The sequence below is a fragment of the Solea senegalensis genome, linkage group LG7 (genome assembly GCF_019176455.1).
Source record: "Solea senegalensis isolate Sse05_10M linkage group LG7, IFAPA_SoseM_1, whole genome shotgun sequence".
NCBI lineage: Eukaryota > Metazoa > Chordata > Actinopteri > Pleuronectiformes > Soleidae > Solea > Solea senegalensis.
The window spans coordinates 20,337,680-20,360,392 of NC_058027.1; the positions used below are offsets into that span (position 1 = coordinate 20,337,680).

A 22,713-nucleotide genomic window follows, 5' to 3' on the forward strand; every position below is an offset into this window, starting at 1 on the left:
GTTTTATTCTTGTGGTATAACAGTGAAGGGAGGAAACATGAGCACAGACTACAGTCTGGTTATTTCTGATGTTGCAAGCAGGGAAATTCTTCATCACTCATACTGTAAGAGCTGAAAGTGATCAGAACACTGTGACTACCTAGCTGTCAATCACATTTGAGACATCCTTGGATAAGTGGTGTTCGCCTGCACAGCTAAACTCAACATGTAGTGAAATATTATCTGCATAACAAAAAAAAACATCTTAGTATCTGCGTCCGACCTCGACCAATCGCATTTTTTGGGGTTGGAATAAGTTTCCACACCAGAAACACACTGGACTCCTCTGGGCTCCTGTCATTAGGATCAGGAAAGGAAAACCCACACCTCAGGTTTGGACAGAGTCATAAATAATTTGCCGGACGTCTGAGGATCATGTTCCGCGTCAAAGTTTTATGACCCATCAGTCTACCTCACAGGCTGCCAAATGTAGCATCAAAACAGGTTTGTAGGTTATAAATCACAGTCATGTCAGCCTGCTGACATGTAGGATCATATACTGTACACAAATTCCAGTACTGCATTTTTTAAATGTGTACATTACAAAAAACTGATTGGGATGAAGCATTGGCATGTCTTTATCTTATTGGCTGTCATCAGCAAATAATATGACATTCAACAATAAAGATAATGATGTTTATTACCTCTGTGTGATAGTGTGACACTTGGTTAGGAGACATTTAAAGTGTTGATTTTAGGGCTACAACTAACAAATATTGGTTTAATATCAATTATGGTCTCGTTTAATCGAGTAATTGGTCCATAAAATGTCAGAAAACCTGGAAATGATGATGTCCTCAGTTGTTTAGTATTGTCCACAAACCAAAATTATTCAGTTTTAAGGATTTCTTTGTTGAATGGAGCAAAGAAACCAGAAGATATTCACATTTAAGAAGCTGAAAAATTTGAGAAACTGGTTTTAATTATTTAAAAAAGCACTCAAACTTAATAACAGATGATCAAAAATGGTTGACGATTCATTTAGTAATCCATTAATTATTGAGTAAATGTTTCAGCCCTAGTTGATTTTGTAACAAAGATTTCTTATGTTCCAAAAAGAGCATCAACAGTAACAGTAAACCACGGACGGAGAGACTGCCTCGTGTCATCTGTCATGTATGAAGCATCTGTCCCTGCCCATCTGGAGGGACATTTTAGAAGGACAGAGAGCCTCTGTTACACAAAGTTAGTATTTAACCACACGGAGATGAGACTCAACTATCAACTGTTTTTCTTACAGAGATCCTGCCAAAGCCAAATTAAACTGAATCTATTCCAAAAGTAATTGAGGTCTTTCTTGGGCTGCTTTCCAAACATGGATCATGTTAGTCCAGTTCTCAGATCTTTATGGTCTATACAGTGCAGCAGTGGTGGTTGGCTTATGCTTGAGCTCATAGTTTTTCACTGTAAAATGCGACCAACAGTTTGAGTCAAGGGACACACACTTATTTTGAAAAATGACCAGGTAGTTCAGCTTCCTTTCTAACTTTCCTCTCTTTCACCCAGTCACAATTTCAAGGACATTGGACGAATCTCAACACTGTTTAGCTCATTTTATGTACAACACTTTGAATTCCCCTGCTGTTAAAATGTTTTATACAAATAATCTTGCTTTTGCTTCCTCCAAAAACAAAATTTCATGGAAAATCAGTTCTGAAAGCATCGGAGAAGGTTCCAGATCAGCCACTAATGGAGGTTCTGCTGAACTTGACTTTCAATATTTGATGACGTGAAACCACTGGATGCTCAGGACTTTGCAAAGATATATAATTATCTCTGGTTCAAGTGGTTCTGCATATTTTTTATTTTTTTTGCTGAGATTTCAAACCTGACTCTAGGACAGTAGGTCATTCGATCTTTTCTAATGATGAAGTATTAAGTTCCATCTTGAAGTGAAAATGGGCAATTATTTTTAGGCCAATATTTGTCTTTTTATTTTGATGACGTTATCCCTGTTAAGGGCTGCAATTGGAGGCAAAGATGTGTCATTTAGTCTCTGAGAGATAAAGTCCAGTGTATCCCAGAATTCACTATGCATTAGGACAAATGCTTTGAAAAGAGGAGACAAATCAGACACAGAGGCAAATGGAGTCTGTGTAAAAACAACATTGTTTGGTCAGAAACAAATATGTTAATTTAGATGCTGTGTTTTGGATAAAAAAAAAAGAAAAAGTCAGCGGTTGATGACTTCCAATTATCGTATAATTTCTCAAATCATGAGAGGTGTGTGTGGCTTCTTGTGTTTGTGGATTTGTAAGGACCAAAAATCATATATAGAGTGAGGACATTTTGGCTGGTCCTCATGTCTTTAAAAGGCTTTTTGGGGGTTAAGACCTGGTTTTGGGGTTAGGGTAAGGCTTAGGCACTTAGTTGTGAGTGTTAAGGTTAGGGTAAGGGGTTAGGGAATGCATTATATCTATGAGTGTCCTCATTATGGATGAAGTGCAAACGTGTGTGTGTGTGTGTGTGTGTGTGTGTAGCTCAGAGACCCTCTGTTGTTGACAGCTGAGGCCTCAATGAAAGGATGAAAAATTATACAAAGAGGAAAATTGACTCCACTTGTGTATATATAAAAAAAAATGAACATAATCGTCAGATTACGTGGATGTGGAGCTGAGTTGCATAAAAACAACTGATAATTGATGTTTTCTGTTCTCTCTGGTCAGATTCCTGTGACTCTATTCAACCCAAACCACAACTCCAGTCTTTTATTATCAATCAGTTTCTGACTCTGACTCTGCACAGCAAGAATTCGCTCGACTGTCGAATGTTTCTTAGCGGGACGCTCTGCTTGTACTCACTCTCCAGGTTTCCAGCGAGCAGGTAGAGCCAGGTGAGCAGGACGACCGCTGTGAGTGACACCACCAGCAGCTTCAGGCGTCCACGGCACAGCAGGTTCATGGTGGGATGGCAGCGCTGCGGGCTCTGGGGGGTTGTGGGGGTGGGGTGAGGGAGGGGAGAGGAGAGGAAAGGGGGAGAGGGGGAAGGGTTGTTCAGGTCGGGCTCAGTCCCTCGTCTGGTCCCTGCAGCATCTTGTTATCTGAGGAAAGAGGTGCAGACTTCAGAATCCCACTCAAAATGTATTGGACATAAGCCCCACCCCCTCCATGTTAGTAGGACATGGACCAAAGTAAAGTAGAATTAAAGCCCAGTGGTTGTTTGCCTCCGCTGACTGATGTGGTTTTTATTTCACTCATGTTCACATCAAGAAAGAGGGAAGTGTTTAATCTATAAAGCATGCAAAATCCAAATATACATCAAACTGAATGGTATAATATGTAACACTCTATATCACAAGACATCAGGAAACATATTGCCTATGTAAATATACAGTAGAGTACTGATGTCTTGAGCAGAGCGTGATGTTATTGGACGTCTGTTTTGGTTTAGCTGGTCCAGCAGCTGCATTAGATTATCTCTGAAAAGGCCTGTCCCTGTACATCAATATCCTGCTGTCAACTGTGTTTGTGTACTGTGCTCATAGGATGAACACATTTTAATTATTATTCCCCGTCATATTTATGACCTGTAACGCATACACAGTTCACGATGTGTATGTCATGATTACAAGTTCACCGGCTGGTTCCAAGTGAGCACATGAATGGACACAGCAAGGAAAGCGCCGCTTGGTTGTAAGCAGAGAGTTTGTTTCAAGTGTCCAGCTCAAGGTGAACCTCCAGAAGTTAATGTTTTGGTTTTAAAAGGATTCAGATAAGGAGGGAGATAAGAGCAGGGTTAATTCTGGTCTGGCATTTCCGTGATGGGGAGGTCTGTGAGCTGTGAAAGGGCTCCAAGGTAGTAAGAGAACTGAGGTTTTATGATTACTTTTGAAGGACACACTGTGATGGAAAACAGCAGACAAAACAACTAGAACATCAGCACAACCTCCAGCTTATTCATGTGACATCAGTGATGGTGACATAAATAAATACTGTATTTTAGAGACATATGTGAATGAAAATATTTTATTTCTGTTGAAGGTTATTGAGTAAGCTTGTGATTCTGTGTTGTCAGTGCTTAGAAAGGAAAAAAGCGCCTTATTTTATTAAATTGAGACCACACGTCTCTGCTCTTGAAGTGCTCTGCCTTTGACGCTGTAAGTCAATGAGCCTCAGAACTGAATCTGACTTAAACCCAACAGGCGTCTTCTCTTTTCTTTGTCCAACCCAGCCAGCAATCTGCAATCAATTCACAGTCATCAGCTGCTGTGTGGCAACTCTTAAAAATATGATTACAGAGCATATACAGGTGCGGTAGCTGCTCTTTTTCACACCTAATAGTCCGCCAGACTCTGTGTGATTGGGGACTCGGTTCAGTTGGGGGTTGCAACATTCAGCCGGTCAGAGTTTGCTTTCGCACTTAAGTGAAACGAACCGAACGTTTTGAAAAAAAGTGTTCCCCTCCCCGCCTGAGGCGGCGCTGCATAAAGAATTACTGAAGGAGAAGAAGAAAACTCACCCTTCTGTTGGTTAATGCGGGACATCATCACTTTAAGCGAACCGAGACTTGCGTTATTAGGCGGACCAGACTTCACTTTTTTGGTGCGCATCAGAGTCGCAAAAAGAAACGCACATTCTGAGCAAACAAACTAGTGTTCGATCAAAAGAGGCTATTGTGAATGCACCCTCACAGATTGGACATTAAGATAGGGTAAAGGTGTTCAATGGAAACCCAAAGATAATACACTGGTCCACGAGAATTGGCAGAATTCATGGACAACACTATTGCGATAGGAAAGGTTCAGCTGGTTTTGACTATATGTAAAAACACAGTTATGGGTCCATTGCAACCAATAGTAAAAATAATTGACTGTTCTGAAGTGGTTTCCAGGTTTTTATCAGAGATTCTTTGTCAAAATCAGGAACTTTCTAGTTAACAAAAAACAGACACAGGTCATTATTGAAACCATGACGACTGTCTGCTCCGAGAACAGAAGCCCACAAACAAAAATCTGCCCTGCTTCTGATTTTTTTTCTCAAGTACCTCAAGATGATTTATGAGTTAATTTGTGAGGCTGATGTATGTGCTGTGGGGTTATCATTAAGAGCAATGAAAGGTGCTGAGAGGGGAAGAAAAGAGGGGACAAAGAGGAGAGTGAACCAAGGGAGGATGGAGATAAGTGAAGGGAAGAGGAGAAGGCACTGACATTGAAGTATGTGGAAGGGAATGGAGGACTTAAGGGAAGGGATAAAAGAGGGGAAAAGAAAGGAGACAAACACATGGAAGAAAGGCAACTCAAATGGTGAATTAATGACAAGATGGTGGAAGAGAAGAAAGGACAACAAAGGTAGATTTAAGTACTGCGGAGGAGAAAAGAAAAGAGAATAGTGAGTAAATAAGGTTGAGTTGAGAGAGGTGGAGGTGTGTCGGCCTTTCAGCCTCTAACGCTCCTAAAAGAGGAGAAACAGTGAGGGTATAAAAGTGAGGGACAGTGCCACTAAAAAAGGACTTTAATAGGCAGCTTCTGTTGATTCGGCACAAAGCGCTTACACTTCTGGGCTCTAATCGCCGCCGTAAAAACAAAGGGCTCAGCTGGTGATGCGAAGTGTAGGAGGACTGCAGTGCTTTGCAGCCTCTCAATTGTCTAATCAGAGCCTATAACAGCACTGCCGGGATGACAGTGGCGGCGTGGGCTGACGCAGGGTCATGACATATAACTCAGCGAGTAACGGCTGTAAATTAAAGGATAACAGAGTGACAGCAGAGAGTGAACACTCGGCACACGAAGTGTTGCGCTGATGGGACTCTGGCTTCATGTGACAACTTTTTGTGTGTGTATAAACCATTACACACAGATTGAGTTTGAAGAAGCAAGGCGATCGCCTTATTTATTTTTCTAGCGTAGAGCATTGACGCCCAACCTGAGCCCGAAGGAACCAAGAAACAGGTCGAGCCAGGTTGAGACAAATTTGAGTCGCGTAAGATTCATAAGGCTGAGTCCAGGGATCTGCAACCTGCACCCTGTCCCCTTTCCACCCAAATAAAACTAATCTGGAGCAGCAAAACCAATATGATCCTTAGAATTAAGATAATATCACACATAGGTTTTTTTTATACAGACACAGTTTGTCGTATTAAGAACTACAAAAAGCAACTTCAAAATAAAACACAGAATTATATACAGTAGACCTAATCCTAATTAGAAGTAGAATATTTGGGATGCTTGAGAATACCAGTAAATATGTGGATCCAAAGAGGGACGGGACAAGTTTTGTCGCGTTTGGGTTGGTTTTCAATATCAAACTTGACATAGCGATTTGGATTTGATGACACAAAATACACTTTTATTTATCAGCTTGATTTCTAAATGAGAGGTTTTCACATTGAGAGAAGAAAAGAGACCCCTGGCTTGGTCTGAGGAAAATTAGGGCAAATTGAAACTTGACATTTAGAGTCAGGAGACACGTGAGGTTACAAGAAACAGTGACACTGCTGTTCCGTTCTTGTTTGCTCTTTGCTTATAAAGCATGCTGGTGAATGTCTGCCAGACTGACAGAAAACACATATTTTGAAATTTGCTTTATATCGATTCTCACTGACACTGTTTTGAGTGATGTGATTCTTTGAATGTTCACACTTCCATGTGTATTTTTCTGCATACATGTGTTTTCCCACCGGCTCTCTACCAAGAGATCAGCCTCCCCTAACTCTCTGATAATCTTACCCAATCCACAGTGAGTGTCATAGAGGCAAACAAACCAAGTGTGAATGGGATGATGCTGCTTTCAAGAGTTCTCCCTCTTGGTTTTGATTTTAAAAAATGGGACACGCCATCTAACTGGCAAATCCTAGTCGCTAGTCTGAGTCACGTTCGCAATTTGAAACTGAATAGTTCAGCCCGGCATCCATTGCAGTTATTTGACCCGGGAGTGAATGCTGATGGTATCTATTGACACCAGATTCTATGGGGTTTTTCTGAAGTGAAAAGGGGGGACTTCAATTTCATTTTATCACCATTGGCCCAAGATAAAAGGTGACAGGATCGCAATAATCAGTAGTCTTTATCCTTGGGAGACCGAGAATGTCTGCAATAAACGTCCTAGCAATTCATCCAATAGTAGCTGAGATATTTCATCCACACAATAAATCTGTTAACCTTGGTGCTGTTACAATCACTGCAGGTTGGTGAGAAGCAAATTCCAGCACTGAACGCTTTGTTTAAATTATTTTTGCTCTGCAAAAACAGACTCAATAGGATACATTTGGAGGTCAATAGGAGGTGGAAATGTTTTTTGTTTTTTTTGAAATCTCTCATTGTTAAAATGTTGAAGTAATCTTTTAGTATGATGAATACCTTAACTGGAGGAGGATTCATGCTGCAGCTTAAAGGGCAGAAGGGAATAGCAAAGGTGGAGGAAGCTTTGTGGATTAATGTGAAGTTTGTGACGCAAAGAAAAGAAAATATCATTCATCACTGCTAGTGAAAAGACAAAACTCATCTGTGCTGACATTTCCTTGTGTCCTCTTCTAGTGCAACACGGTCCAACAAGTGTTAGTTAATGCTGGGCCTAAAACATTGTCTCCTAAAAGTGGGATTATTAATATTTAATTACATATTTTGATGTCATGGCGGAGATTGGTAACAAGAAAAACAGCAAGTATCAGTCAGCAGCACTGGTATCAAAAACACCATTGTAGTAGCATTGTTTGGGACAGTCCTAATGTCTTATAAGTGCTTCAAAATTCAATTCAATTTCTTTTGCCAAATTATCCAAAATAAAGGATGAAAATGGAAAATAGAGGTGAAATCCAACGCCCACGTTGCCAGTTCCCTCAGTGAATGGTGAACATGCAGTATGATAATGCAATTAAGAGTTGAAAGTGGTGTTTTAGTCCGGCGGCCATTTTGCTGTTCAAACTGAAGGGCTTTTTAGCACCTACATAATCACAGAGGGAATAGTCCTGATGAAGGGAATAATCAGCAGGCACTTCCTGCATTAGAGGACAGAGATAAGAGTGAAGATGGGTAATCAACTCCACTCTGTCTATTGCGCGCGCACACACACACACACTTTACCTATTAACCATTTACCTGTGATTTCCTGAGAGAGGATAGATTAGGACACAGACACAGTTTCGCTAAGGACAAATCTCTCTGCCATGTACCGCTCCGTCACCGTTTTAACGCCGTTTGTTCCATCCATGTGTCATTTTCTACAAAACGGCTGATTTCCTGAGGACAGCTAAAATGAATGTCAAATAAAACGACAAATATGACTTATTATTGTAGTAAAAGGCCGGTGAACGCTTCATTTACAACACAGGAATTGTGGGTATCATTTAAAACGTTTTTCATCCGTTACAATGTCTTTAACAATAGAACTGCTCAACTCATAACAGTCAGACTCATCAACGATTATTTTCATAACCGATTAATCTGTCGATCATTTTCTCGATTATTCGATTAATCGTTTTGGTCCATAAAATATCAGAAAACCTTAAACAAAATGTTGATCGGTGTTCATCAAACCTGGAAATGATGATGTTCTCAAATTCCTTGTTTTGGCCACAAACCAAAATGATTAACTTTTAATGATTTTTGTTTTATCCAGAGCAAAGAAATTAAGAAAATATTCACATTTAAGAAGCGTAAACAATCGGAAATCTTGTTTTAATTTTTAAAAAAGCTTCAAATCGATTAATTGATTAACAAAATAGTTGTTGAATAATTTAATCGATTAATCGATTAATTGTTTCTGCTCTACTTGTATGTTGATTCGATACACATCAATTGATTATGAAATGATTACTACATTTACTACATAGTTTTCAGATTATTTTCTGGTTTTCTTGCTCAAAATAACACAATCATAAAAACTATGAAATGTTATGTACCTAACAACTAATAGATTAATCGAGAAAATAATCAAAAGATCATTCAATTATGTAAATAATCCTCAGTTGCAGCTCGTCACATGACTTAGGAGTTAGCGGTATTGATATTAAGATACACGAACAAGCCATGCAACACTGTTCCACTTTATATCATCTCCTTTCAGCTTAAAAAGGATGTTTTCAGAGACTGAAGCGAAACCTAGACTGTATACAAAAAAGTCTTTTGGCCCCAGAAAGTCAACTTTCCAATGTTTATTTATATGGAAAATGAGCTTACACACAATGAGTGACACAATGAGCTTGTGTCACTCAACAATTTTCTGCAGGGGGATTATGACATCATCACTGTTTTCAGTTGTTTTTAAATACAGCCATATCTGTTTGTAAATCACAGCCCCATCTTAAGTTAAATAGACCATAAAGTATGGGATGCTTCAGGACACAGGTGCCAAACTCAAGGCCCACGGGCCACATCCGGCCCACCATGCAATTGTGTTCGGCCCACAAGATATTTCTTTTCTGCTGATTAGTACCACACTTATCAAGTTACCTTGCCAGTAAAACAAACAAATTAAATGTGGACTTTGAAAGCACGGAGCCAGTCATTTGTATTTGGCTCCCTCTCTTTTAGCTTTATACATCTAGTAAAAAAATATTGAATACAGCCAATTATTAAGAAGCGAAGATACATGTGATTACAGGTCCAGTATGTGCTGTTCTACTGAAATACAGCAGAGGAAATCAGGCAAGACGGACATAAATGTTGTTATTGTTAATGAATTTGACACCCCTGCTTTAGGACTACGATGTATACAGTAATCTACCTCCCCCTCGTTTGTGCTCTTCCTCTCTGCAAATCAATTACTATAAAAACCATATATTATATAGCTACTAATTACTATCCTTCATTTATGGCTTGTTTTTGTTCTCAGGGTCACTTGAAAAGCAAGTTGGAACTAATCCCAGATGGCATTGTGGCAACCCTAACCCTACGAGATGCTGATAATTGTTATTACTGTCATTGATTCTTGACAAACACCTGTTACACCACTGTTCCTGGTCTCCGAGTCTGGTTCTGTTAGCGATTTCTTGCCGTTTTTGTCTCGCTCTATTGTTGCCAAGTGCTTGCTCATTGTGTTCCTGTTGGGTTTCGCTATAGTAATTGTAGAAGGTTTTGACCTTACCGCGTAAAGTGCCTTGAGATGATGTTTGTTATGAATGGGGCTTTTATTGTAAAATAATTGCCGGAGCATCGGAGGCACAGCTTCATACAAAAGAGTCATAGCGTTTAGTTGAGTACAAATGAGGATTAAAACATTTGTTTTTCATTTTTATATGACTAATGCACTTTAAATGGACACATTTTGATTTAAAAGTCAGTTGTTTGAAGATATGTATTTTTAAATATACAGTATTTTGGACTTTACCACTAAACTGAATACATTGTTGATGTTACAATGTTCCGGACCTTGGCTTGAGGGAATTTTCTCTACCCGGACGTCTTGACTACCCCCTGTTGTAAATGATTAACAGCCACTGACCTTCACATTTACTGGCCCAACAGTGACTTTACAAATGACACAAAGACAACTAGAATCCACTGGCAACGGACAAGAAACAATCACCTCATTTTAATCAGGATTACCAGTGTTTGAAAAACCTGCATGTACGAGTTGCCGTAGCCTAAGTCTCGTCTCCCCCTCGGAGCCTTTCTGAAGGATTAATCTGAGAGAGTTTTTCTAATCTGACATATTTTTTTATCCCACAGATTCACTGGTCAAATATTCCGCACTCGCCACTGTCACTGTGTGTCCACCTCCTTCTCCTCACTCCTTTTGTGTTTTAGCTCCTGTTGCAAATGTCAAAGGGACTTTCTTCTGTTTGTATTTTAATTCTGATTCCTTTGGGGCTCACAGGGGTGTGCTCGGCTTAATCTGCTCCTCTGTCGGCATGAGGGCCTGCTCTGCGAGGTTGAGTGTGTTTCCCTGTGATTTATCAGAGTGGGGTGGGATTAGTGGCTTTGTGACCGGGGATGACCTTTTCATTTCATTTTCCTGCAGGCTCACAGCTATGTATAGATATATATATATAATTAAAAATAATGTCATCACTTTTGTGTGTGTAGGTGGGGAGTGGGGAATATATACAAAGAGACAAACTATACTGTGAGGTATAAAATCTATATATGTATTTTATGTGGGAGAGTGAGTAGTTTACAGTCTGAAAAGGTTGTCGAACAGCGAGATAAAGTAACAAACATATTCTTAATGTATCAGCATATAGAGCAGGTGTATATTGTTAGAGGGTAAACCTTTTGTTTAGTGGGTTAACCACAGTTTACCAACTTTAACACTTCACTTTCACCTCATAGTTGCACCAATGAACAGAATTCCTACAATTACTACCCACAGTTGCTGTTTCTCATTAGTGGTAGTTTCTGAAATTAGGTAAACAACTGCAGACGACAAGAAAGTGGTTATGAGATACAGGATTTCACTGGGGGGGGTGAAATCCTTTAACTTCAAAGACATCACAACATACACCTCGACTTGAGTCCACTGCAGGAGGCACATGTAAAGATGCCTTGTTAAACAATCTCAAAGCAAACAAATAAAAGCCAGCAGCAGCATTAGCGATGGAAACAAACCTTCAGGGAATCAACAGACATAAACCTGATGAGAGCAGAAGCACAAAGTCAAACGGAGGTGGATTTAATCTGCACTACAGAGGCTGCGCTCACGGCACAGGGGGTGAGACATGTACTCGCACAGTGATACAAATTGTTTCTTCCTCTGCAGCTCCTCCATCAAACTCACAGATGAACATGAAGATGAATGATAACCCCAGAGCAAATGAATGCAGTGTGCACAGGAATCGCCCACTGAGCAGCGGGAGCGACCTTTGCCTTGTCGTCCTACCTGGGTATTTCCTCTTCGCCATTCACTGTGACCTAAGCATGTGGTAACAAGTCCAAGTTCAGCAGCACGCTGGGAGCCGCACGTTGTTCTGCTCCTGATAACTCCTCATTTAAAGCTCCGACAATAACCTCCGCGGCTCTTTTCCCTCTCAGTACACTTTAGTCCAGATTCTTTAACCTCTGCTTAATGCCCTGCTTTCCTTCCCTCCGCGGCCCCTCCTCCTCCTCCTCCCTGTGCACAAACACACCATAAATCGTTCCACCTCCAAGGGAACGGCTCTGATTTCAGCCCCCCTTCCCCCCCGGGGGCTTTTACTGAGACGAGTTCAGCTCCGTCAGACAGATGGGAGGAGAAAGGTGGAAAGAGGAGAAAGAATGGGAAAAAGGAGCAGTGTCACCTTACATATTGTCCAGGGGAAAAAAGGTTTAGGGTTGGGGTTTTTTTACACGCTGGAATTTAAGAGCCTCTGAGACCAAAAATAGTGTTTTGTTTTGGCCGTGCAAGAGGGCAGGAAGGAGCTTTGATTACATTTTGCACAGACTTGTTAACTTCACAGTGAATTCACCTGATTCTAAGGTTCAGTCCAGAATATTTGGAACCTCCAGACAAACGCGAGTGAGACTGAAAGACAAATTCATTTGCATGCAGGATGTCCTCAGACTCTCTGAGTCTAACATCAGATTTAGTTTGTTATCCCATAAATAAAACCCTGCACTGCCTTCCTGCCATGGTCCTGATTATTTCGGTTTAATTTTCTTTTGAAGCTCATCTCATTTATCATCCAGCAGTTTGACTCTTTAAATCCAGGATTTAACTACTCCAGATTTCTTGCCTGCATCTGGTTTCATTTATTATCTCTTCCTGCGACTGAACTTGAAATGTTTCGGCTCAACGCGCAGCGCGCACCACAGGTCTGCGATATTTGGTATCGCAGAAGTACACCACAGGCTTCAGAGTTTTTACCTGGCATAGCCTTTAATGCTATAATGCTGAGCTAAGCAACCATGTTTTTGTGGTTATTAATGTCATAATAACCTTTCATCATGATGTAAATCAACTGATCTGAGGGGGAACTAGACCTCTGCACATCCTCTGTTCACTGCTTGTGACAGAAGACATTGACAAATCGCAGAGCAATGCAGAGAGAGAGTGCCTCCTATTGTGGCGTGTTTCTACTTTGTGGAATGGTTCGGTACCGTACATATTTTTTTATAACGTTCCATTTTTTGGTACCCTTCCTGTGGGGGTCTAACACAGTTTACGCAGCGCTGTAAGGGTTAAAGACAAGGAAAAGTAGCTCATAATTTAGCTCCGATGCATCTAGTTATGTAAGACAAAGGTAGCGTCAATCACAAAACATTAGTATTTTACCACCTGGAGATAAGACTCAACAATTTTTATGGAGATTCTGGCAACTATAGGTTTCACTTTATATATAACTTACACATGTATGTTGACACTGTTGTTGCCAATAATTAGATTTTCCAAAAACATCACTGGAAAAGTCTCATGTTCTTTTCACTCTCACGGAAAATAATCTAGAGTCACTACCTGAAAGAAAAGTGAGAATCTAGTTGGAACCTGCCCACAGCTCTGATCACTGTTTACATTAGAGGAGGTAGCTGGAGTTTCCCCCCGAGGCTGCAGATTCAGGTGTAATGCTCGAGCTGTTTCCAGATCGGAGACAAGGGCTGCGGAGGTGCAGTCGACTCCCGGTCTCCCTGCAGATCCACTCTGTTGATCTTAGTCTGTAATGAAGAATCCATCAGTGGAGCTTTGTTAGCTCGGGCATGTGGCGTGCTGCGACAGCTTCCCAACACTGTGGGTGTATGTGGTGAGCAATTACTGTGGTGTTCACTCCAATACAGAACATCAAACCTCTGCCTCCAGGCGCACAGAAACATGGACTGAGGTTACCCTGAGTAAAATGTAAACATCCAAGCAAGACGATGAGAAACAAGAGTTTAACTCATTTCCATTATCACTTATTAAACTAAATGTTTACAACTGCATTGTAAAGAATCACAATTCACTCTCGTTCATTGCTCTTGTTTGGAGCACATGTGACATTAGCCTTTATCGGTGACATGAGTTGTTGAGTGTCAGTGAACTAGCGCTGCTGTATCTCGGCTCCATGTTTCCGATAAAGTGTCCAGGCGATGGCACGCTTCAATTGGGGGTTCCGCCTTTTCGTACCGTCTATTTTGCATATTTAACATTTAAATAAACAGAATTTGGACATTGGTGAATCGATATTGAATCTCAATGCATCTAATAGATCTTCCCCCCCACCACTACTACTGTGTATATATGTTAGATGACCTGGGACAATCTCATCCTCTCTCTGAACTGCTCTGTGATTGGCCAGAGTCTTCTGACTGGTCTGGAAACAAAAACTAAAGGAGGTGCAGATGTCTAGTTCTCTCTCAGATCACTTGACTTACATTATAAGAAATTTAAAATTAAGATTTAAATTAAGCGCCAAAAAAAACTTGAATTACAAAACAACAATACAATACATTTGCAACAATAGCTCCCACAATGCTTGAAGATGGCTTTTGTGGTCCCCTCTTTTAAACCTTTAACCTTTCTTAAAGCGATAGTGCATAACTTTTAAATATAAACGTCCATGTTACAACACCAGGGTTGTGACTGCCATTTCCCTGTGTGTCTGCATTTAAGTGTGATTGAGTGAATGATCTGGGAGTCGATTGATTTAGATATAAGAGGCCTGATCATCCCAGCTGCAGTGGACTTCCTTAAAACCACTTGCAACCAGGCTGCCAGCAGACATTTTGAACTTGTTTTTAAATAACCCCTTAAAATGGGCCGTTTAATGTGCTGCTGGTGGTTTCTTGAGTTCACACGACGCTGATGAAGCCTATCAACTCCACACAACATATTCTCTGCGACTCTATCTCTGTTTTGTTTTTGTGCACAGAAAGACTGACCAGGCCACGGCGGAAGAAACAAACAAAGACATCCTAATATGCGGCAGCTTCGTACAGTTGGACGATGGCTGAAAACACCAAGAAGCACCCATTAATGGTTTCAGAGGTGGATTCTACTGCTAAAATTAAACCTGGACAACTGAACGCAACCCAGCTGACGCTGTTCACTGCACCACACAGCTCAAAGTCTTCCTGCATGAAGTAGGTGAGAAAAAAAGTTGAAAAAAAGATATACAACATGTTATTTAACAAAGCACCCACAGAAGGTAAGAGCTGTCTCTGCCTGTGTGTGTGTGTGTGTGTGTGTGTGTGAGAAAGTGTTTCAGTAATGGAAGTCTCACACAGAAAAGTGTAGAAGTAGAAGATGCACTGCAGCAGGAGCAACCATTCCTCCACTGGGATAAAAACTGATAACCAATCACAGGTGGGGTGTTCAATACCACTTCCTGCAATTTACTCAGCATCTTTTATTTATTGCCTCCTCTTCTCTGGCACTCTCTGTCTGTAAGGCCCGCTGGTGTGAGAGGATCAGATAACCCTCCTCCTGATGACTTGACAACTTAACACCAACACTTCCCTCCTTGTTATAGGGTCAAAGGTCAGGTTTACTGCGCCGCAGAGTGTTAACACTGTGGACAGGTGACACATAAACAAGACGCGGGGGGGGCTTGTGTTTCCTTAGAAAGTGTGTAGAGTTCAGCGAGTTTCATTGGACTCGGGAGGGCAGGAGTCTGGTTTCCTCTCGCACCTGCTGCACCTCCCAGAGCAGTGACTTATCTGAGATCTGAGCTCCCAACCTTCAAACAAAACGTCATAACCATATCGTCAGACGTGTCATTTAAAAAAATAAATAAATTTCAGTTTATTCATTGATTGATTAATTCATGTATTTATTTCAACTTATAATAAGGTGATTAGCACTCACTGTCAAAGCTTAGGCAGGGCTGCATCGGCTGCATTGGCATGAGGGTATTTCAGGTTTCGTGTCATGTGTACTCCCATCTCACAGTCCATTCCAGGAACAATCATTTCTCATGGATTTTGCCCTAATTTGTGATTCATCGTATTCTTCCAAGTGTCCACTTGTACCATCGGAACTCCTCTCATTGCCTCTAGCAAGCTTCCGCTGTACACGCTATACCTTTTGAAGATATTATTCGCATAACCTTCTCCATGTCCGCTACGGACATTTTCACAGCACAACAACATAATATCGCTGTGGACTTTGAACCCTCCCTCCCAGGATTGAACAAATATTCCAAATGTCTGTCTCTCACTCTCTCCATATCCTTCCCCTTTGATTTGTAGCTTCACACCCACACACTGTATAAATAATATGACAATTGATTCTCTGTTTACAGACTCACTCACACACAAGAGCTCTTCACTGTGTTCCTCTGTGCATTGCTACCCACACAGACACATGTACGCCGAGTCTGCTTCAGGACAGCAGGGGGCTGGGGGAGAATACTGAGGATGCATTATGGGGAAAACCCACGGCGCATTTGCCGCCTTGCTCTGATGATCAGACTATTGGTAGTGATATAAATATGGCGTATATGGAATAAAAAATTCCCTCATCTCCTGCCGACTGTTCCGAGTTAATATTTGGACACAGCACGGAGCAATGACATCACAAAGGAGAAGTCAGGTCACATTTTAATGCCAGGTGTGAACACACCTACTGAACATAGTGATCAGATTATGACAGAAAAGAATAACTAGTTCACACACACTTGATGCAGTGCCATGTTGTGCATCTCTGCAGCCGCTCGCCGCCCCTTGTATTAATGAGCTGCACTCTCTGCTTTCACGGATGTCAGTCATCCGCAATAACAGGACAGGACAGCAGCATGACACGCTTTGCTCTAAATAGAACACACACACACACACATACGCACACTAACAATTATAACGTGATTTGACACACAAAGATGTGAAAGGAATCTGACTTTTATTAATGTATTTGACACTTTTTCCGGTAGGTTTCAACAATGTAAAAAAAATACTAATTCTGGTTTATTCACTGTAAAATATATCAAATGTTAGTATTCTGACCGTTTATTTGCTTTAATTGATGAGTGTGAAGGATTTGGATGATGCGACCGACTGAACACCTTTTACAAAAAACCCCACAACATGGCTGACGTAATATATAGGTAACAAACACACGGCATTATCATGGCATCATGTTACTGTCAAGACATTGGACAGACGACCGCAGTGAACCTGCGGACAAAAACCTTCATGTCCAGAAGAATCTGTCTAATCTGCCATTCAGAGTTTGTGCTCATTTGCACTATGATGTGGTGCGACCGCGTCAGGCTTCAGCTAATGTGATGAGTCACACTGCTATTTCTATCCAGCGCACATTAACGCCGCTGTCACAGAGGCTGGGCGTGCTGATGTCAACATCAGCTTTCTGCTTATCTGTCTGACAAGGGAAGTCATAGTAAGGTATTTATTGACCTGACCTGTAATACTTTTCTTTGACATATTGACCTCTTCAATATGTTGCCTTCACAACACATGTAAAGCAGCAAGACACAATAGGAAATAGATGGCAGATAAGGGCAGGGTTGTTAAGAGCCCATTCCGTCAGCCTTGATGAATTTTTATCCTTTATTTACTGTAGAACAAGTGTCGGCCCTCAAGGTCATCCTCCACTTGTTTTTGAACTCCTGTTCAGTATTTTATCCTGGCTCGGTGGCCATATTTGAAAGAGCGTGTCTGAGTGAGTTAAGTTAAGCACTGCTGTCCATATATATATGTATACATATATATATATATATGTACTCACAAGGAAGCAATTCACTGAATAACGTGTGTCTGCCTCTGCTGCGCTAGGTGGCAATACACACTTTAAGCTGGTTAGTACTGCATGGTTTCCTGTTTGGGCGTGTTAGTCAGACCTGAGACTTTCATTTTAGTTAGACAAACACCTGAGGAGAAAAAGCTGCTGTATCCTGTTTTCCAGCATGCTTATAGAATCGCACAGGATTCCAGAAATCCAACACGGGGTCTATAAGTGTGAACGCAAATGAGAAATGAGAAGCCTTTTCCCTGCCAGCTCCCTTCTCTTATCTTGGCATAATGTCACAGTGAGCTCATTGAAAATGCAGCAGCTGAATTTGAATTATTGCCCATGAGTGAATGTGTGAGAGTCTCGCCTCCCTCCCGCATGTTAACGCCAGGCCCCATCCCCTCGTCTGCATCTCCAGATTCTCACCCACACAATCTTGCCCCGTGGAAGCCATATAAATGGAAACCCGGGATAACACCCAGATTAAATTCTCCTAAAATATGGAGTTTTTGTGTCTAAAAGTGGTTGCATAGAGCTCAAACGCTCCTCAGATAGAAGACAGACAGTAGAAAAGCCATTTTCAAATGAAAACCCTGGATCCTTAAGTCACCTCTGATCTCTGACAGACCTTTCCACCCTGGCCAGGCCAGAAAACGATCTCTCTCATGGCTCCTGAGCTAATTAAACCCAAAGCCTCACACCTCCCAGATGACCTCATCAGCACACCACATGACCCCAGGAAATTCCTATGTGACCAAACAGAGAGGAGGCTCAATGGAAAGGGTCAGAAGTCAGGAATTAGTTGTGGGAGAGTGAGGTGTTGTAAGTGAGCACAGTGTGTGTTTACATCCCTTTATATTTGTCTGACTAAAACCCATCATTGTGAGGACATTTTGATCATCCTTAAACAAACTTTTGTGTCACATCACTCACGTCAGTTTGGCTGCGTGTGAGCACTCCTTGTGCTGAGGACTGTTCCTCAGTCCCCTGGCACCACTCCCTCTGCCCTCCATCTCTAACATCTCCTCAGTCAGTGTAAAACTGAACAACAGCAGCTGTAAGCCTTTGTGTTATTCACTTTCGCAGTTTTTTTTGGGCAACTCAACCCACCGGACCTGCTCGACGACTTGTCACTGGAGGGCGAGATTTCACATCGATAGCTGATAGATGACAGTTGAGGAGCACAGAGCCCAAAGTTGCACCTACACTGAACTAACACTCCAACACACAAACCTGACGGTGGCGTTTATTTCAGCACAGCACATTAACGTCTTATGTTCCCTCTAAACTGTAACTGAGCTCTGGTTGCCAGCTTCTCTCACAGACACACTAAAACACTCATATCATTGCTGTTGTAGGTCGTTCAGATTTGGTATTAAAATCCAGGTCTGAATAGTCCCAATGTGTCCTGATACCAATCCCAAAACCACCTCCTTAGTAGACGGTATGTTCATTTATTTGCAGCCACCTCCAAAATATTATAAATATTTTAAAATTTTAATTTAATTTAATTTAATTTCTAATTTACCATTTCACGTCTTTTTTCTCTATCTCTCTCGGTCTCACACATACACACACACTCAGCTCTGGCTCTGATCATAATTGTGTCCACCACACGCACCAAACATGCAGCTTTCTTCTGTGGATCCGGCTGCAGAGCTAAATATGTACCAAAAAAAGTATTTTCCACTGCAGCTTCCATTTCAGGAGGGAGGAAAAACAACAACAATTTGGCAGCGTGATAATCAGTTGAAGTCTGAAGACTTTAAACACCGAAGCTGCAGCTTGTCACATAAATAAAAGCCATAAAATAATCTGAAAGGAATTAACAAAGAGGAAAAAGAACTCACGCCTCTGCACATCATCTGTGTTTCCTAATCCGTTCATCTCTTAGCTACAGCCAGACAATGACACCCGTTATTTTCTTGACACGACTGATTTTACGTTTCACATGCATCAATTTCTTCCACGCGCGCCCACACACATTCACCGCATTGAACGGTGTGACATCCCTGCCAAGAAAAGAAGAAAAACATTCGCTTCTCACCAGAATCACTCTGACACAAAAATCCAAGTGTGGATGGAGGATGTAGACAACTTCACCAGGAAACAGAGAGATTTAGATTTAGAGAGAAAACACAGCCTGTAAAACAACATCAGGTGTGAGGCCACCGACAACACGACTGAGACTAAATATGGCCTATTAAATGTCAATCAGTTCATTGCTGGCAATAGTTTGTCATTCGTTAACTGGCACATTAGCGATTGTGTAGCGGTGCAAAGGTCATGGGAGGTAAAGAAAACATGACAAACGCAGCAAAAAGCAACAAAAGACAACAACTTTTATTAAAGTGCCAGTGTTTAAGCTTTTCCACTACAGACGTCATAGAAACTGGACACAAAGCCACACAAACTAGTGACGAGCAAAGCAGTTGTTTTCAGTGTACTGACTCATTAGAATCAGTTAATTAAAAAGATTAGCTCAGTACTTCCTGCAAGTCTTTTGCAAAGTCTTGATTCTTGTGTCGCACTCTGACCACTCAGTGGCCGGCAGTCTGACGACGTCATGCATAATATCTCAGATGAGTCCTTTACAGTTATCTTAAAGGACAACTCTGAGTCCATAATCCAACGATTCTCTTTCAACAAGTGTTCTAATATCTCACTACCTCACAGGGTTTATCCCTTGACCTTAAGTTATCTTCCGACATTTCTTTCATCTCTAGAAACCTAAGGTTTGCTGCAGTCTCGCTTTATTGGCGTAGCAGTTCTGCTTCTGCCTTCTCTCCATCAACAAAACACTGAGAAACACTGAGGCTTATTTAGCATTGTGTGGAACACACATTTGTTTATATTGAAAAGTTTCCCACTACAGCTTCAAATACATTTTTGTTTTTAACAAACGTTGAAGGAATACTGAAACTGCAACGCTAATTCTGCACTTTTTAGACCCACTCATAGAGGTACGGGACCTCATAACCAGAATGTAAACAACGTCCGCCATCTTTGCTAACAGTTGCGCTAACAGGACCATGTCCTCCTTTAAGCAAATTGTTATCTCGTTGGGTAGATTTTCTTTGTGATACGTTCATTACAGGAATGATATTGAATGTATAAAAAAGGGGACTTTTGATTTCAGCAGACATGAGACAACGGCCGCGTCCCTCACAATTTCTATTCGGTAAATTGTGACTCAGTCTGTGACGCAGAGAAACCATGACCATGGAAGAGAACAGCATCCACCTGGTATTTATGGTGTGTTTCTCATGCAGGGGTGTTTATTATGACACAACTCAACACTGGCTCTGAGGAGTGTCCACTTGGCAGTGAAACTGTGTCCCAGAGGCCGCATGAATAACACAGAGAAATCAAGACTCATAGGGGATCAATGTAAATGTGGGCGGTGTTATTTTTATACCACCATTACATCTGCTGTGGCTCGTGCTGCTCTGTTGTTTGCAAAGTGCACATGTTGTGTTCCTCACCCACAGTCTGTATATACCACATTTCTTTGCTTAGTCATCCCGGCTTAGTTCATTCTGTCGCTATGATTATATACGTCGTAACGTTTACTTATGTGCTTTATTTGAACGAGGGGTGCACGGATACTGTGCTCATTGTGATTGTGAACAAAAGTAAAACATTGGATACTATTGCTGCTGTTTAAACATTTACAATCCCCTCTTAGAGTATTGGAAGAGTGAGGCCAGTTCCTTTGTGTATGCTTTTCACTTTGACATCAAACGATGAATATTTCAGCTTTCATTTCCAGGTATTCACATCCTTGAAGATAGCCTTCGCTTCAAATGGAGCACCACATTTCTTTAGATGGGCAAAGAAAAAAAAAAGAAGTATAGAAACATTTAAGACTTGAATTTGATTTACTTAACGAGTGGCAAATCCTTTGCCGTGTGTCATGTTGGTTCCTCAGATGTATTTTATCAAATGACTCGACTTGACAGTCAGAGAGCAGAGCACAGGTTGCAGTCTGCTCAGCTCTTGTAATCACTGCTTATCTTAAAGTATTTCCCAACTGCTGATATTGCAACACGTCCACTTATCGCAGCACACCTGAAGTGCAGCAGTATCGGAGTACACGAGGGCAGCATCCGACCCAATACCCGATACTGGTATCGATATCGGTGCTTCCTGAGTTTGTACACATTAGTGTGAATGCTTTAAGTGCATGCTCAGCGTATCCTACTCCATTTTTGGTGTGTGTTTGTGTCAGTGTTATAGCGCCACATACAGGCTCAGCATATGTACTACAGCCGTAAGAGTTGTTTGGGGGGGGGTTCATGTAGATGAAGACATTTCTTGAAATGTGGGAAAAGCTTAAGAACAAAAAGGGAAAAGATCGTATCAGGCAAGTTCTGTTTCCGTGTGGTTAAGGCTTGATACTGTGTGTGTGTGTGTGTGTGACTAAGCCTGAACCAGTGGGAGGTCCTGGGCTGTAATGTGTTGTCTTTCTACTGGAGCGCTTGTTGTTTGTGTGCTAACGGCTCACTGATGGCTGCAGGAGCACAGGCAGATTGACTCGTATGTGTGAAACAACAGGGGCCATTAAAGCTGCATGATACGACGACCCAGGGTGGGAGAGAGGGGGGTGGGGGATGTGTCTTTTCTTTTTGTCTCAGGCAGAATCAGGAATCAGGAATCAGGAAGGGGCAGCAGATTAGTTACTAAGCTTAGCAAGTCTTAGGCCACAGCCACACTGGATACATTTGCAGCGTGTGACGGCTGTGTCGTCATCTGCTGTGTCTTGTTTGCAAAGGCCGCATGTGATACTTTACTTAGGCCCACCTACAGTGTGTATACACCAGACCTGTGATCTAAACATGATCTCACATGGTTTTAGGAGATGCATCCTCATTTACACACACTTTTCAATGCCAGATGTGAACAAATCAAGCTGTGATCAGGTCACTACCAGGTCTAAACATAAGAGTATTACCATAAAAACAATATAGATTCTAAAAGCCAGCACGTCTCAGTATACAGTCACACACACGTCATCCCTGCAAATATTCCAAAGTGCCTTTACTTCCAGTCACAACATTAGCACAAATAAGTTAGAACGCCAGCATTTTATTGAAATACATGCAGACGAATGGATTCAGATGATTTCTGATATAACTCAGATCTTTGTTTATCTGTAAATAATGTT

General features: G+C 41.4%; 1 protein-coding gene and 1 long non-coding RNA gene across 4 annotated transcripts in view; one reads left to right on the forward strand and one right to left on the reverse strand.

The window, feature by feature from the left end:
* The window catches only part of large2 (LARGE xylosyl- and glucuronyltransferase 2), a 43,237-nt gene that overhangs the window by 11,108 nt on the left and 9,416 nt on the right, over window positions 1-22,713 (reverse strand). The window contains exons 1-2 of one of the 2 annotated variants that reach the window (XM_044030411.1): window positions 11,793-12,018; window positions 2,841-3,079 (exon numbers count right to left, since the gene is read on the reverse strand). In XM_044030411.1, coding sequence (XP_043886346.1) covers window positions 2,841-2,940 — 100 coding nt within the window. In that variant the 5' untranslated portion in view covers window positions 2,941-3,079; window positions 11,793-12,018. Of the gene's footprint in view, window positions 1-2,840; window positions 3,080-11,792; window positions 12,019-22,713 lie in introns of those variants that run through there. The other variant, XM_044030412.1, reaches the window with a different exon arrangement.
* Window positions 1-22,713, forward strand: part of LOC122772395 — a 32,671-nt gene that overhangs the window by 1,516 nt on the left and 8,442 nt on the right. Inside the window, exon 3 of one of the 2 annotated variants that reach the window (XR_006360774.1) lies at window positions 14,734-14,948. This is a non-coding gene — a long non-coding RNA (uncharacterized LOC122772395). Of the gene's footprint in view, window positions 1-2,847; window positions 2,953-14,733; window positions 14,949-22,713 lie in introns of those variants that run through there. The other variant, XR_006360775.1, reaches the window with a different exon arrangement.